This window comes from Sycon ciliatum, chromosome 11, assembly GCF_964019385.1.
Source record: "Sycon ciliatum chromosome 11, ocSycCili1.1, whole genome shotgun sequence".
NCBI lineage: Eukaryota > Metazoa > Porifera > Calcarea > Leucosolenida > Sycettidae > Sycon > Sycon ciliatum.
Window position 1 is genome coordinate 5,122,158 of NC_088653.1, and position 17,233 is coordinate 5,139,390.

Genomic DNA, 17,233 nt, shown 5'->3' on the forward strand with positions numbered 1-17,233 from the left:
CAGCTGTGCACTCTTCTGGCACTTCTCCCTCCTGGGGCTATTGGCCGGGTGGTCGGTTTGCGGTGTGCAACCAGGCTGGACCAGTCAGCCACATTGACCTGTGGAGTTCTGCGGGTGTTGTGCCCCGAGACGGGAGGTCCGCAGGATTGAGCGTCCCTGGGCAAAAGCCCCAGGCTCCTGTGCCAGTCAGTCGGTGGATTTCATCCACGCGATTCTGGACAAACTGTTTCCACTCTTGATCCTCATTGGTGATCCACCCGAGTGCGACTTGCGAGTCTGTCCAACAGTGAACAGATGAGATGAGAATCATCTTCTCTAGAGCTTGCCTCACTGTGGCCATTAGGCGAGCTAGGATCAGAGCTGATAGCAGTTCCAGTCTCGGGATTGTCTGCTTGGCAGTTGGGGCCACCCGCGTCTTGGCCATGACCAGCTGAACCGCCACCTCGTCACTTTCTACTTTCAAGTAGACCACGGCACCGTTAGCCGTCTGGGAAGCGTCACAGAACCTATGCAGAGATACCCGACCACTGCTGATAGTGCTGCTGCAGTAGCGACGAGGAACTCGTAACGGGGAGGCGTTCTGCAGTGAGTTGACGAGAGCGGTCCACTCTTGAGCCAATTGTGGCGATAGTGGGGTGTCCCAATCAAACCCGGCCACGTGCAGCTGCTGCAGAAACAACTTCAACTTTATGGTGACGGGTGACACTAAGCCGAGGGGATCGAAGATGCGGGCGGCCTCTGATGACACTGCGCGCTTCGTCATTCGGGTGCTCGGCTTGGCGAATATGGCTGCTATGTCCACGACTAGTTCATCGTGCACTCGATTCCACTTGACGCCTAGAACTTTGTCGTTCTCGCTGCTGTTTAGTGATGTCTTGGCATACGTCAGGTCATCTTCCTGAGGTGATATGGAGCAAGTCACCAAAGCTGACTTTTCAGCTGTGTTGATGTGCTGCTGGACGGAGATAGAACTTGATGCAAACTTGCGGATGTTGAAGCCACCGTCACCCATGCGCTCCTTCAACTTGGAGTAGAGAGTGACTGCGCTTTCCTCGTCGTCCGCTCCGGCAGCCAAGTCGTCAACGTACATCGAATCGCCCACAACGCTGACGAAATCAGGGTCATCAACTTGATACTTGTCCAGATGATGTTTCAGGGTTGCATTCAGCAGGAATGGACTTGAAGTCAAGCCGAACATAACGCGTGCAAACCGAAAAACCTTGATTTGTCGGTTTGTTGAAAACGGATCGTCCCACCATAGGAACCGAAGCACATCTCGGTCATCCTCACCGACGCGGAGAATGTGAAACGCTTTCTCGATGTCACCTGTCAGGGCAATGGCATGGCAACGGAAACGCATTAAGATATCGGGTATCTTCTCCAACAGATTGGGTCCCGCGTTGAGACAGGTGTTGATTGACGGGCCCTTGCCTGAGCGGGATGACGCATCATACACGACACGGACCTTTGTCGTGGTCTTGTCTTCTCGGACAACGGCTTGATGTGGCACATAGTGCACGTTTCCCACATCACCACATTCCGGGTCCTTGACTTCCTCGATGATGCCTGCTGCCAACTGCTCCCTCATCACCCTAGCATACTCATTGAAGACACTCGGCGTCTTCTCCAGCTTCAGGGTCAGGGACATTAGGCGCTTGTTGCTGATTCGAAAGTTGTCGGGCAGCGTTGCATGGACTTCCTTCCAGGGGAGTCGCACGGTGTAGCGTCCCTCTTCGAACGTCACCGTCTCATTAAATGCTGCTTGGACTTGATTTTCCGTGATTGGGTGTATCCCAAGAGACTCCAGCTCCCAGAATTGTTGCAGCTGCTGATCAAGGACCTGCGCCGTTAAGCTGTGCACCTCAGTAGCGAGGCATGTGCCTGTCGTACTAGTTGTGCCTGATGCAGGACCAGACAAGACCCAGCCAAGACGCGTATGGATGGCTGTCGGACCAGCGGCCGTCGTGATCGTCTTGCCCATCATAAATTGCCAGTACTGATCGGCTCCAATCAATAGATCGATTGTGGCTGTGCCGTCGCTGTCGTCTGCCAGTGTGAGGCCTTGGAGCGCACCGCAGCAGTGGACTGCTTGTGCAGGGTGCTGGTTCTGGACTGCTGCACAAATTGCCTCAATCACGACACACTCCAGCCGCGGGGGGTCTCCCTCCGTACTCTGCACGGTCAGATTCACCACGTCTCTCAAACCGCTGTCCCCACCAGAGCCTTCACCAAAGGCATTCACTTTCAAGCATTCCTGCCTGCCTGTCTTTAGGTCCAGCCGCCTTTGCACATCACGTGTCACGAACGAGCGCTGGCTCCCTCCGTCGAACAACACCCTCACAGGGATCCCGTTGTCTCGCATCGGTATGCTTGGTGCGACGATAGCTTTAGCGGTCTGCAGCAAAACCATACTGTTGTTTTTGCTAGAGGATGTCAGAGCACTGACAGATGACAGTGTAACGCTGCTGGCGGATGGGTTGGTTGGTCCCTTCTTGCTTGGAGCCGATGCTGCCCTAGACTGGTTGTTAGCGGCCGGCTTCTTTTCATAGCGCGACGTGGGTGGTGTTACAGGTGATGGCCTGTCAGATGTTGAGTCACACAGGGTAGTGTGGTGTCGACGTTGGCACTTGGCGCATTTCAACTTCGACTGACAGTGACGGATTATGTGGTTCGGTTTCAGACACAAAAAGCACCTTCCGTTGCTCTTAACTATGTCCTTCCGCTTCTCTGTGTTTGTAACGACAGAGCACCTGGCCTTCTCATGACTCTGTCCACAGAACACGCAACTGGCACTTGCCGGGGACGTAAAGGCTGCTAATGCTGCTGCTGTTGGCTGTTCTCTGTAGGTCTGTTTGTTGCGTGTACCGGTCCCCTCAGGCTGTGTGGTGATGCCAGTGAGCGTCTCCTGTGCTGTTGTTCTGTAATCCGCTTCTCTTAATGCCCAGGCCAGCAGAGTGCATACCGTCTCCGCTTCACCTCTTTCTGTCATCTGGCGGTAGTACTGCGTCAAGAGAGACTGTGGCAGTTTCTTCAGGAGCTGCTGATAGAATGCACCAGCCTGAAGTTCCTGGCTGTGTCCGGCGTCTTCTAGGTGAATGACAGCTACTTGGAGAAGATCAGCGAACTTTTCCAGATCCTGGGCAGCTCGTTCCATTCGTATCACGGGTAGCCGCGCCAGCGCCTCTGTATGCACTGCTGTCTGTCTTCTATCGCCACCAAACTTCTGTTCTAGACGCCTGATTGCTGCGGTGTACGCTGCTGCTGAGTATCCATAAGATTCTATCGCTTTCAATGCTGAGCCCGTCAAACACTGACGTAGTTGCAATAATTTCAGCTCTGGCGATAAATCTTGCTGCTCAACGCAAACCGAGAATGCTGCTTTCCATGTTCTGTATGCTGTTTTATCACCACTAAACGTAGGTATCTTCACTTTCTTCAGGTGTCGGTACACGTCTGTTGGTGCTGCTGTTGACGATGTTGAGCTGGCTGTCATTCCAGACCAACTGGTCTGCACGGGTTGCTGCTGCTGGTATTGTTGCTGTTGACGCTGCTGCTGCTGTTGTTGCCGCTGCTGCTGCTGCTGCTGTTGTTGTGGTTGTTGCCGCTGCTGCTGTTGCTGCTGTTGCTGTTGCTGTAGTTGTTGCCGCTGCTGCTGCTGTTGTTGTAGCCCAGACAACGGCTGTGGCCTGGGCCTCGGTAGCGGCGTGGAAAACCGCTGCGGCGGTAGCATGCATGATAACGGCTGCGGCATAGACGACGGCTGCAACGTAGACCAAGGCTGCGACGACTTCGGCGCATAGACCGACTGGGACGCGTACAACGGCAGCAACGAGTGCTGCGACACAGGCAAAGACTGATCTGCCGACAATGGCGGCAACGACTGCTGCGACACGGGCAGCGACTGCTGCGATACAGGCAGCGACTGCTGCAACACGGGCAGCGACTGCTGCGACACAGGCAACGGCAAAGACTGATCTGCATACAACGGCGGCAACGACTGCAGCGACACGGGTAGCGACTGCTGCGACACAGGCAGCGACAAGTACTGATACGCAGACAACGGTTGTGACCTACATGAAGGCAAGGGCTGCGACAAAGACTGCGACACATACAAAGGCTGTGTGTGTGTGTACTGCATGCGTGTGCTCTGTGATTGCATCCTAGACACAGGTTGCGATGCAGTCTCTGGGGTCTGTTTGCCAGGTTGCCACAATGTGTCCATGGAGTTGTAGGTGTGGGCCAATGGTGCTGTCCCAGTGTTGAACTGCTGTGCATTCTCAATCATATACTCGGTGCTTTCTGGAACAATTACTGGCGTAGCAATGTCTGGCACGAAAGCTGCTGTGTACGTGATGTGATAAGGCGCGCATGCGCGCCTGGGCTCGCGGCTGGTTTTGCATGCTTGCTGTGCTGGACTAGGTCCGAGAATGTGAGCTCTCTTTTCCTTGTCTTTCTGTTCCTTGATTATTACAATAACTGTACGAACCTGAGTAATGCTGTGTGTGGGCCCTTAGGGCCAGACATAACTATTGGCGACGAAGATGGGATGACGCAACTCCAGATTAGAAATTTTCGAAACTGGGGATTTTGACGAGTATGCAGAGAGACTCAATTTTCATTTTCTGGCTAATGACATTGGCCAAGTTGCAGACGATGCAACCGAGACAGTACAGACAGCGGCAGACAAGAAAAAGTGCGCCGTGCTGATTAGTCAACTATCCGGTCAGGTTTATTCCACACTGAAGAATTTGTGCCTCCCAGATAAACCAGGGCAGAAGAAGTTCGAAGAGTTGCTGAAGCTCCTCTGTGATTATTTCAAGCCCAAGATCAGTGTAGTTGCTGCTACCTATCAATTTCAGAAAACCCTGCAGAAGGAGGGCGAGCCTGCGATCATGTTTGCGGCTCGATTGAAACGGGCAGCCATGGACTGCAAGTTTGAAGCTTATCTCGACAGGGCCTTGCGTGACCAGTTCATCACTGCGATCGGTTCTACCAGCACGACGAAGGAAATCCTGGCGAAGGCTGAGGAGACGACAACATTTCAGCAGGTTGTCGACATGGCCACGGCTCATGAGACAGCTTTCCGCGAGTCTGAGAAGTTTTCAACGCAGGTTCATGCAGTACGCGGAGAGCCGGGGCTCGCCGACAACGCCACGTTCAAATCTGACAAGCCCTGTTTCCGCTGTGACAAGCTGGGACATCGACCGGATGAGTGCCACTTCAAATCTGCGAAGTGTCGTGCTTGCGGCAAACTGGGACACATCGAACGAGCCTGCCTAAAGAAGAAAGCGGCCAGGTCCGTCAAGCATGTCGGGACAACATCAAACCCCGGTGAGCTTGTTCCTTGTAATGATTCTGTACCGATGTTGAATGTGAATGCCACCATGAGTGACAGAGCTGTAGCACCGTACACTACGCCTGTCGAGCTAAATGGGGTCCAGGTGCACTTGGAAATTGATACGGGTAGCACCGTCACACTGCTAGGAAAAAATGATTTTCTGAAATGCAATGGCTCCGTGTCTGAGCTGGTACCATCCAGCATCACCCTATCTACATACACAGGAAATCCAATCAAATGTCTGGGTGAAATCGAAATGAAAATGGCTTTGGGTGGTGTAGAGGAGAATGTTCTGGTCAGAGTTACTGAATGTGATGGTCCTTCTCTCTTAGGCCGGGGTGTCTTGTCCAGATTTACTTTGCCATGGAAATCTATATTCAAAGTGGGCACTGGCGGGCAATCCACTACCGATTTCGTTAAGAAATACCCGAATCTGTTTGACAACTCCACTGTGGGTACGGTGCAAGGGGTGCAAGTAAAGCTGCACGTGTCAGATGAACAACCGGTCTACAAACGAGCAAGACCAGTACCTCTAGCAATTCGACAGCGGTACATCGACGCGTTAAACAAACTCGAGGCTGATGGGGTGATTGAGAAAGTGACGCATTCCGAATGGGCCTCACCAACGGTACAAGTAGAGAAACCAGGAGGAGGATTACGGATTTGCGCAGATTACAGTGGGACTATTAACAAGCATTCAGAATGTGAACAGTACCCACTTCCCACCCTCGAGGAATTGTTGCACAAGTTGGGCCCGGGAGGGAAGTTTACCAAACTCGACTTGTCCCAAGCATACCACCAGCTAGAGGTAGCACCGGAAAGCAGGAAATACACCACCATCAACACAATTCAGGGCCTGTACCAGTACAAACGCTTACCGTTTGGTTTCCACAGTGCCGTATCCATTTTCCAAAGGGTAATGGAAGAAACCTTGGTTGCGCTACCAGGCAGCGGCGGGTACATTGATGATGTGCTGTGTACCGGGGAAAATGATGAAATCCATGAGGAAAACGTGGACCGGGTACTCCATCGACTGGATGAGAAAGGTTTCAAATTGAATCCGGAGAAATTCTGTTACATGGCTGAGGCACTCTCTTACTTAGGTCACACGATCAGTGGGCAGGGCGTCTCCCCTTCAACAGCCAGGATACAGGCACTGAAAATGGCCAAACCACCACAGAATGTTGCCGAATTGCAATCTTTCATCGGTTCTGCAAATTTCGTGCGGAAGTTTGTGCCTCATTTCGCAGAAATTGCAGCTCCTTTGTACGACCTCTTGAAAAAGGGTGGGAAATGGCACTGGGAGACCACTCACGAGCAAGCTTTTGGCAAATTGAAAGATGCTATGTGTTCAGAAGCCCTACTGGCACACTATGATTTACAAAGGCCAACAGTGTTGCAAGTGGATGCTTCGGGAGTGGGCCTTGGCGCAGTCCTACTGCAGAAGCAGGAGAATGGCGAATTACGACCGATCGCATTCATGTCGCGTAAGCTGATCCCAGCAGAGTCACGCTATGCTCAAATTGAAAGAGAAGCATTGGCTGTGGTGTTCGGAGTGACCAAATTTCGCCAGTACCTACTCGGTAGAGAGTTCATAGTGGTCACTGATCATCGGCCACTCTTGAAGTTACTGGGAAATCACGAGGATGTCCCCACTCTCGCCTCTAATCGAATCAAGAAATGGGCATTGCAACTGGCAGCGTATGATTACGAAATGCAGTATCTCGCGGGGAAAGAAAACGTCCATGCCGATTTTCTCTCGCGACAACCAATGCAATTTGTGTCACCGAGCGAGGAGGAGACCGTCACGGTACAGGTCTTGCTTATCGAGAACGACTCAATAATCAAAGCGGCTGTGGTGAGAGCAGAATCGGCAAAGGATTCTGTATTGGCTAAAGTAATTCGCTATGCGGTTAATGGGTGGCCTGCTGAAATTGAGGAAGACCTCAAGGCACATGCTAGCAAGAGAATGGAATTGTCTGTGGAGAATGATATCTTGTTATGGGACAACCGGGTGGTGATTCCTAACTCACTTCGAATGCTCTTGCTACGAGATCTGCATGCAGAGCATTTTGGCATGGTGAAAATGAAGCAAGTGGCCCGGCGCTACTTGTGGTGGCCCAATATTGACCAGGATATAGAATCTAAAGTCAATGCGTGTTTGCAATGCCAAGAGAATGCCAAATGCCCACCGGCAAAACCCGGTGTTTGGTCATGGCCGACGGGTCCATGGAAACGGATACACATTGATTTTGCCGGGCCATTTCTGGGAAAAATGTTCTTGGTGGTGGTAGATGCTTACTCTAAGTACTTGGATGTAATACCCATGGCTCATGCAACCAGTGCGACCATGATTTCTGCTTTACGCCATCTGTTTTCTGTGTTTGGTTTGCCTGAGCACTTGGTTACAGATAACGGCAGTCATTTCACGAGTGCGGAATTCCAGGCGTTCCTGGATGGCAATGGCATTCTACACACAACAACGGCGCCAGGTCATCCAGCAACTAATGGCCTCGCCGAACGCTACGTTGGCGTCTTCAAGCAGAAGATGAAAGAAATGTCGAATACTGGTGAACCACTCAACGTCAGGCTCGACCGGTTTCTCTTAGCGCATCGAACAACGCCGACCACCAGTGGGAAGACGCCGGCGGAGCTGTTAATGGGCCGGCAACCGAGAATCCGGCTCAGTGCATTGCGGCAGTCTAAGAGTCATCGGCAGGTCAAGGTGTACCAGGAGAGCTTGACTACGCCAAAGTTTAACACCGGTGACGCTGTGTTCGCCCTGAACTTTGGTCGTGGAGCAACTTGGGTACCAGCTACTGTAGTGCATGTCCACAGCCCTCACAGTTTCGGAGTACAGGTGGATGATGTCGTCTGGAAGCGCCATAGGGACCAACTACGACCGCGGGCGGTGCAGTTTGGCCAAGTACCCGTTTCTTCCTCTGCGGACCAGGCGGTCGCACAGCTGCCTACACCGACCAGTGACCCACCGACAGTGCTGGATTCTCCTCTACCATTTCCGGACGCTAGCAGCAACAGTAGCACTGCCAGGCCGGATGATACGCTAGCCCCAGCAGCAGACGCCGTTGGAGTCGAGACGGCTCCCAGTGTTGTTGCACCGGCACCCTTGCGTCGCTCCGACCGACATGTCTCCGCGCCCAAGCGCTTGATTGAGAACTGCTAAGTATCCGTACTATTGCCTTTGAGTATGTATTGCTTTTCCTGTTACTTTGATCTGATGCGGCCTGAGTGTAGGAAGTGGACATTTCTGGGCCAGATGAATATTCTACATGTAGGTCATGACGAACAGTCTTCACATAAGATTGTTTGCGTTTAATTCATTGAAACATTTGCATGGTTCCTCTTCCGATCTGATCTAATTCCCCAACGCTATGCAATATTGGCTGACTTTATCTGTCATTCCTACCTCGATCTATAGCTCAGCTCTCATGGACTATTCTGGAAGCTGCAGTAACTGTTATAAGTATATGTGACTATGTGTGCAATGTTTTTTGAACTTTTTGCTTTTGTATTATCTGGCCGTTGTAGTGTCAACAGCTATATCTGTCGGCGCCAAATTTGAGTGCCTCTTTGCTTATGTTATAATTTTACCCCGGGAAAAATTCTTGGGGGGCGATTGCTGTGTACGTGATGTGATAAGGCGCGCATGCGCGCCTGGGCTCGTGGCTGGTTTTGCATGCTTGCTGTGCTGGACTAGGTCCGAGAATGTGAGCTCTCTTTTCCTTGTCTTTCTGTTCCTTGATTATTACAATAACTGTACGAACCTGAGTAATGCTGTGTGTGGGCCCTTAGGGCCAGACATAACAAAAGCGTTCGCCCACGTTGTATCACTATTTGCAGTTGCACCTTCTACGTCGTTTGGATACTCTTGCCGATCCTTCGTATCTGCCTTTTGATGATGACCATAGCCTTGTAAAGCCGTCTGATCACCAGCGGGTTCGCATAACGGCGCACTCTCGCCCGTTTCGGGAACCTGTGCGTCTGCCTGTGCACGACTCGTGCTGTCTGTTTGCTGCATATGGCCGCTCAGGACAAGGCCTGCAGCTCCTCTCGCGTGATCCGTGTCCTTATCTAGACTCGCTAGGTACGCTTTCACCTTATCGGCATTCCGGGTGTACTGTACACCGCTTATAGAGCTCGCACCGGTGAACTGTTGTAGTTTGAACAAATTCTGTACATGTACTCACTAACCATAGCCACTGTGTTTGCATACATTTCTTGTGTTGCTACATACGATCCTCCCGCAATGTACTAAGCAAGCAATATACTTTTAGGTCCAGCTCCACGAGTGACAGTTTGACAGCACTTACAGGTGATCCATTTTCGATTTCGTTCAGAACCGCGATTCTTGCTCTGGCGAAGGCAACACTCTGGTCAGCCTTTCTCGACCTCGCATCCATTGAATCCGGCTCGAAGGACCAATTTTAGAGATCCTACTCTGGTTCTGCCCGTACTACAGTCCATTCATAAAAAAATGGGTCCTGGCTCTGGCGAGCTCCCGTATTTGGCGATTTTTCGTGATTTCATCGTACACAGTGCAGTGCTGCGAACTAATTACTTTGAAATTTGAAAAAGGGTCCAAAAAGGGTGCCTGAACTGGGGTTCGAACCGCAGAATGCACTGTTGCAGGCGGGGTCAAACGGCCTGGATTTTGATGGTTTTTCCCAATTCAGTGCTTTTGGGGCAAAACCGGGCCGAAATCCTATTCTTGCTATGGCTTGCTTTTTGGACAAAAAAACTTCAGAAACATAATTGGAAGAGGATTCCATATGGGATTGCAGAAAAAAATTCTAAAAAAACTCAACGTTTGACCCATTTATGGCCAAAAGCTAGAAGTTCATTTTTTTCTGAATGGACTGTAGTAGTAGTAGAATCCTAAAGGACGTTTTGGCTCTTCGTTGAGCTCATTAATTTAGTTATTACACATAGACACTCAGTGTCTTTCCACTCGGAAACAATTCTCCTCATACTTCAGTAAGAATCATTATCATTAGTATCAGAGATACTCAAACTCGTGACTGTCCTCCAAGTAGTAATGATGAGGAAGCGCCTACATCACGACGGCTGGGGTAGATATTCCCACCAGCCGTACGCGACGCAGAAAATGCTAGTGTCAGGATAAGGACATCGTGGAGGCGAATATAGACATACCGTAGAAGTCTCCGGTAAACGAAAGCAATAAGACAGGAAAAGAAGAAGACTGTATAACCATAAACGGGACAAGTCATGGCAGTAAGTATAGAACTAGAAAACGAATGGGAACAGAGTTGACTTGACATAGAACGTACATGTAACAATAAATCGTAATGTTGTCCGACGGTAACACACGGTAGCCATAAATACAAGAGATGCATGCAGCTGTCAAATCAAGAGTCAATGTACAGAGTGAAGACGCATGCAATATCTAACACCACGGGATGACTTGCAGCAGTGACCGCAGCCGAGACAATGCGCTCTGCAGCAGGGCAGGGCAACCCGCTGTTCCGGACCGAGTCTGCCGATGCCACAGCCGAGACCGACGCCACTTCAGCAGCCGAGTTGGAGAGACACTTATGCGAAGCTAGCCCGCCAGCACTCAAAAACCATCTCCCGCACGCATTACATAGTCGGCTGCCGGACTGCTCAGATATGGGCTGCCCCCACCGGCCAGGCACTTGTGGCGATTCTTGTATTTCTGGTGGGCGAAAGTACGCTGGCAGACATCGCAGAGCACAGCAGTGTCACGCTGAGCCGATCGCGGTACTGGTTGAGCGGAATACGCAATGCGCCATTTCCCACGCTCCTGGGCGAGGTCGTACCATTCCGTGTGGTCGATGTTCACAGTGGAGAGGTCAGCTCTGACAGAGTCTCACCACCGTTTCCGAGGACCGCAAGCCGGCCTCGGCGGAAGGAGCGTACCAAACAGGAGCTGGTGCGGAGCTCTATCGCCGTCCATCCTAGCTAGATGGCCTAGCCATTCCAGATGGTGGCGAAGAACACATGTGGTAATATCCACCGGATCTCGACGATTCCAGGCCTCCAGAATGGTCTTCCTGTTGATGTAGAAGACCCAGGTGTCTCTTCTTCCGAGGGCTAAGATTGCGGAAATGCAGCGAAGATGGAAGGCGGACAGCGCCTCAAGCTCGCTTTTCAGTGGCACCCAGCACTCCGCTCCGTAAAGGAGAAGAGAAGCCACACATGCATCACACCATTCGCTTCGTTGCCAGTGAAAGATCGCCATCATCAAAGACAGATCGACGCAACGCTCCGAATGCCCTAGATACTGACGCTATTCGGGACCGAGTGTCCACTGCGGTGCGGCCACCAGTATGGATGATGGAGCCTAGGTAGCGAAAGTCATGCACATTCTCGACAATTTCCCCGCCAACCACCAATGGACGACCATCCTCTGGAGAAATGCCGAAGCCGACCGCCATTACTTTGGTTTTTGATAGGTTGATGGTGAGGCCGAAGCGAGTTGCGACGTCCATGAACCGGCTGAGTGCAAGTGTGGCACCACACACCTCAGACCTCAGACCTCAGACATGCACATCGCGGAAGCGATGATAGCGAACAGCTATTTTAGACATAGCAACTTGTGCTGGAATTACACTATTCAACAGCTTGCAAGGCTGATGAATTGACCGCCACTATTTTTTAGCCTGGTATCCACCACGCAGCTGTTTGAAGTGACTTTTTCTGGCCAGTGAATCCCTATTTTTCATTTTTCCATTTTTTTTCTTCACACACACCACACCACATACTCCGGCATACACTGGCTGTTGGTAACCACCCAGGAGAATGAAAGAGAAGTCAGGAAGAGTCCGAGAAAGAGAAGAAAGACGTGTACGACCATAATCGTCGGGAATTGAACCCGCAACCTCTCGATTGGAAATCGACTGCACATACCACTGCACCGTATGGGACACACACACACGCACACACACACACACACACACACACACACACACACACACACACACACACACACACACACACACCTTTGGACCTTTGGATGCCCATTGCTCCGTGCAATGATAGCATCAGGATTTGCAGTATTTCCTGTGGCGAGTTAGATCGTTGGGCCGACGGAAGTCCTTGCCACAGCCGCAAATGAAAACTCTAGGCTTTGGCTCAGCCGGCCGGGGACGATTGCACATGAGGCGCCAGTCTCGTCTGTCCTGTGCCAAGTCCCACCAGTCACCTGTCATGCACCGAGCACTCAGATCAGCAGCGGCGAAATCCCTCCAACGTTTCTTGGGGCCATGCCTGGACCTTGTGTTGAGTCCCTCGGCAAACAGAACGCGCTTGGGGAGACGGGAATCCTCCATTTGCCCAAGGTTGCCAAGCCAGCGTAAACGGTGACAGCGTACGATCTCCGCCATTGACGACGGCATACCAAAACGACGGGCTAGTTCCTCAGAAGAAATGCGCTCCTGCCACTGCTGGTCCCGTGACACACCCAGAATCACTCGGATGCAATGGTCATGGAATACCTCGAGGCGATGCAGCTGCGGGGTCTTCAACGTCCAGGTCTCTAATGCATAAAACAGGACCATCAAGACGCAAGCTTGGTACACATAGCGCCGTGTCCCAAGAGACAGTGACGTGTTGCGGAAGATGGGGTCCGCTGTCTGCCAAACGCACGCAATGCCTTTGCCAAACGGGATGCGATTTCATGATCCAGCTGACCATCCCCTCTTATGTTGCTTCCAAGGTAGGTGAATTCATCCTGGCAACTGATGACGTTATCACCACAGAGGACAGGGAGATCTGCACACACTCGACCTGGTCCAGCCGACATTGCCTTGGTCTTGGTGATACTGACCGTCAGGCCCGAGTCAAACGTGCATGAGATGAACTCATTGGCCATAGTGCACAGATTATCATGTGAGGTGATGTACAGTGCGGCATCGTCGGCGAACTGTGACTCAGTGCCATCAAGGTGCTCAAGGCAACCCTTGGTTGTGCGATCGCCGACAAGCTTGCGACCCAAACGATAGCACAGTGGAAAGCCAGGAACAGCGGAGATCGACCGCCAGTGGGCCACAACAGCTGCGAAATATATGTTCAACATAATAGGAGCAAGTGTGCATCCTTGACGCAAACCATTGCGGACCTCAAATTCCGACGACCTGCCATTGCCGACACGAAGATGGGCATTATGCAGAGACTGGATCAATCACAACATTTTTGGAGGAAAACCGCATTTCTCCAGGACCACCCACAATCCAGAACGGGGGATAGAGTCATAAGCCTTTCGCAAGTCTAGGACGTACAAGTTCGACTGATGTTCGATGGCTTTCTTCACAAGCTGCTGGGCAACAAATACCATATCTACGCAGCCACGTCCCTTGCGGAAACCACATTGCGTGTCCGGCAGAATGTCCTCGGCGATCTCCTCAAGACGATCCTGGATGATCCGCGCGAACAGCTTGCCTACGACGTCCAGCAGACTGATGCCACGCCAGTTGTCACACACGCGAAGATTACCTTTCTTGGGGATGGGGACAATTTGCGAATCTCGCCAATCACCGGGGACGCCTCCAGACGACCATACCTGCACCATCAGCTCATGAATGCGACACTGAAGAACTTCACCTTCACAAAGCACAAGTTCCGGGAGGATGCCAGAATTGCAGATTGACCAGCTGCAGTACCTCGCTTCATGTTACCTAAGGCATGTTGGAGTTCCTCAAATGCTGGTACAGTATCTAGATCCTCTCGCACCTCCAGCTCCGGCATGGAATTCACCACATCAGCATTAAACTCCAAGGGAACATTCAGAACACGCTCGAAATGCCGACCGAATCTGGCCTGGGTAGATTCAATATCTGGCGTAGCATTCCCATTCTCATCGAGAACAGATGATGTAGCAGTTGATTTCCTCCCGACATGAACACCCTGCAACATGTTTATGCAGCGCCACCGAGTACGACCATCTTTCTTGGTCTCTTCTGCACGACGTGCGGTCTTCATGACCCATCTGTCCTTTGCATCCCGCACTGGCTTTGCAACAAGTCGCTGGTGTCTCCTGAAGACCTGACGGTTTTGGCGGGTGTCATTGGCTAGCAAGATCTGGTGGTGTTTGTTCTTCTCCTGAATGAGCGGTTCCAGCTCATCACGACTCTCAAGGAACCAATGCGGCTGGGCACGGCGCTTCTATCTGAGGACTGATGAAAAAACCGATATAAGCGGGTCACGAACGCGAGACCAAGACGAGTCAATGGTGTCATCCCCAGGTGGCTCTTGCTGCAGACCAGGACCATTTCCAAGCGCATCATCCAGCTTGGTCTGAAATTCCTTCCGGAAGTCACTATCATGCAGGTTGTGCACCGCCAGTCGACGTGGAGCTGACTGTGACTAGCATGGGCGGAAGAAATCCAGTGCCAACTTATTCCGCACCATACAATGATCCATCCAGAGCAATGCACCGCGCATCACAGTAACATCCTGACAGAATATACGTTGGTCTTGTCGTAGTATGATATAGTCAATCAGATGCTGTTGTCGGGTCGCAGGGTGTGTCCAAGTGCCGCGCCGAAAAGGTCTCTTGCGAAAACAGGTGTTCATTACGCAGAGAGAGAGAGAGAGAGAGAGAGAGAGAGAGAGAGAGAGAGTTCCTGGCACAAAAAAAGCAGCAGATCTTCCCCAGCCTGGTTGCATTGAGAGAGTTCCTGGCGCAAAAAGGCAGCAGATCTTCCCCAGCCTGGTTGCATTGAGAGAGTTCCTGGCGCAAAAAGGCAGCAGATCTTCCCCAGCCTGGTTGCATTGAGAGAGTTCCTGGCACAAAAAGGCAGCAGATCTTCCCCAGCCTGGTTGCATTGACTGAGTGCAAACTGTCCTAGTACCTGGTCCCACAGTGGGCGCTCATCAGAAGGATCTGCAAGTGACAATGAACCGACTCGAGCGTTGAAATATCCTAGAAGGACCATTACATCATTTTTGTTCACATGATGAAGGGCCTCTTGCAAGTCTCGAAAGAATTTATCCTTCACTGCTCGAGTCGCCTTGCTGGGTGGTGCGTACACATTTACAATTGTCAGATACTGGTCAGAATATCTTTGGCCACCACGCTGGAGCTCGTGTCCCTTCATGCCAACTAGAAAGCGAGCTGTGACGATATGTGAACTGATCCCGTTCCACTGTTCGCTGCCTCTGCTCCAGGCCGATGTCATGTCAGGCCCCATCCAAATCCCAACGCCCTCGTTACGCCGAGCTGTTTCACTGTCGGCCGGCGAGGGCCTACCGGAATGGACAAAAGTGCAAGCGCCGACAGGCCAGACATCACTTCCAAACCACTTGGTTTCTTGTATGCCAGCTACGCCAATTCTAAATGTTCGTAATTCCTCCGACAAGAAATCCCAGCCGCGATCGACTCGCTTAGCAGCAGATGGCACCTTACGGCAAATCCGAGCATCTCCTGTGCTCTCAACTAGTGACTAGGACAAGAAGCCTCTGTCATCCCAACTTTCTCTTCGCCTTCATCTTCAATTTTGAAAATTCAAATTTCGTTCGAACTATACTGCGTCTCCTGCTTGTGTTATTGCGTGTCAAAAAAAACTCCCAGTGAAGCGCAAATTCAATGAGACGGGCTGCCACAGCTATGGCCTGGTCTACACCACACGGCGCATGGCTGCTGAAGGCAGCTACATCCTCCTTGTCAGAGCTCCAAAAAGCACAACTGACTCCTACAACTACAACTGACACACACACACACACACACACACACAAACACACACACACACACACACACACACAAGCACACACACACACACACAAACACAGATCACAGGTGCGTAGAGGCCCAATGCCACCTGTATTCGTTTCCTTTGGACAGCGAAAACTTCAAGCTTTCCCGAGATCATCAAATTCCGTTGTTTGTGAACGAATTTAGAGTTTTTTTATAACTACTGATTTGCTCTAAGCTAAGCAAGCGAGCGAGTGTTAACACAAGCATTTCAGGCTGGGTTGGGAAATGGTTATTGACATCACGAAGACTATACAACCATACTTACCAGGTGTGCAGTAAATGAAAGAACCCCAAAGCCAATTAATAAAGTCAGAATCAATTGTTGCAGAGTGCCCAGCACAAAGCGGAATGAGATCTTCTGCAGAAGAACACGCACAGGAATAACCTAAGGCTTAGGGAGGTATGGTTCCTGCAGGTCCTGTGACGTCACTGAGCCAGGTCCAGTAACATTACTGTTAGGAAAAGAATATTTTTGAAGAAAACCCAGTTCAAAAACGACTAACGTTACTCCACTACTGAAGCGGTATCGAGTTGATGTTTGTGCAGTCCAAGAAACAAAGATTGTGAAGCAAATTGTATCGTGTTACCGCTGGGGTACCGGCTCATAACGTGGGCTCAAGACCATGGATATCAGCGAGGAGTAGGCATTGTCGTCGCTCCTCGTCTGGACCCGTTCCTGTCCAGATACTGGAGCGTTGGTGAGAGAATTGGTTTTGCGGAATTTGTTTTCCTTTGCAACAAAAATAATAGTAATTGTAAACCAACTCACAACACGGCACGTGTTATAAGTGCATATGGCCCTACCGCTGTTTCCTATGAAGGGAACCCATCGCTGAAAGAGGAGTTCTACAGCGCCTTGTCGACTGTATGGAAAGATTCAACGAGAAGCGGAGTTCTATGCTTCATCGCTGGAGACTTCAACAGCAAAGTTGGAATTTGTAAGAGAGCTCATGGAAGTAAATGGCTAAGCTCCTTCAGCAGAGGCGCCAGAAATGATAACGGACAACACATGTTGGAATGGTCAATTGAAAATGATGCCTTCTTGGCCAATACAGCTTTTCAACACCGCCAGAGACACCGCACTACATGGACCGGTTGCCTGGGAGTGGAGAAGTTGGCCCACAACCTGTCTACAACCAGAT

The 17,233-nt window shown here is 51.1% G+C and overlaps 3 protein-coding genes across 3 annotated transcripts; 1 reads left to right on the forward strand and 2 right to left on the reverse strand.

The window, feature by feature from the left end:
• Positions 1–37: 37 nt before the first annotated feature.
• LOC135827015 (uncharacterized) lies at positions 38–3,493 on the reverse strand. Its single transcript, XM_065339538.1, has one exon. It carries the CDS (start codon positions 3,491–3,493, stop codon positions 38–40), a length of 3,456 nt encoding a protein of 1,151 aa, XP_065195610.1.
• A 374-nt stretch (positions 3,494–3,867) lies between these two features.
• Positions 3,868–8,522, forward strand: LOC135827016 (uncharacterized protein K02A2.6-like). Its single transcript, XM_065339539.1, has 2 exons — positions 3,868–4,042; positions 4,651–8,522. Exons 1-2 carry the CDS (start codon positions 3,868–3,870, stop codon positions 8,520–8,522), a joined length of 4,047 nt encoding a protein of 1,348 aa, XP_065195611.1.
• A 3,859-nt stretch (positions 8,523–12,381) lies between these two features.
• On the reverse strand, positions 12,382–14,317 carry LOC135827017 (uncharacterized). Its single transcript, XM_065339540.1, has 4 exons — positions 13,999–14,317; positions 13,618–13,939; positions 13,127–13,473; positions 12,382–12,875 (listed from the first exon to the last, which is right to left on the reverse strand). Exons 1-4 carry the CDS (start codon positions 14,315–14,317, stop codon positions 12,382–12,384), a joined length of 1,482 nt encoding a protein of 493 aa, XP_065195612.1.
• Between the last annotated feature and the right edge of the window lie 2,916 nt (positions 14,318–17,233).

Bases quoted from the DNA above. Each gene is read 5' to 3' on its own strand.
- LOC135827015 (XM_065339538.1), bottom strand. From the start codon at position 3,493: ATGACAGCCAGCTCAACATCGTCAACAGCAGCACCAACAGACGTGTAC.
- LOC135827016 (XM_065339539.1), top strand. From the start codon at position 3,868: ATGGCGGCAACGACTGCTGCGACACGGGCAGCGACTGCTGCGATACAG. The intron at 4,043-4,650 runs GTACTGATACGC...GCCAAGTTGCAG, and splicing joins TGCGACACAGGCAGCGACAA to ACGATGCAACCGAGACAGTA.
- LOC135827017 (XM_065339540.1), bottom strand. From the start codon at position 14,317: ATGAAGACCGCACGTCGTGCAGAAGAGACCAAGAAAGATGGTCGTACT. The intron at 13,940-13,998 runs GTACTGCAGCTG...TGCTTTGTGAAG, and splicing joins CTTAGGTAACATGAAGCGAG to GTGAAGTTCTTCAGTGTCGC. The intron at 12,876-13,126 runs GTCGAGTGTGTG...TTTATGCATTAG, and splicing joins GGCAATGTCGGCTGGACCAG to AGACCTGGACGTTGAAGACC.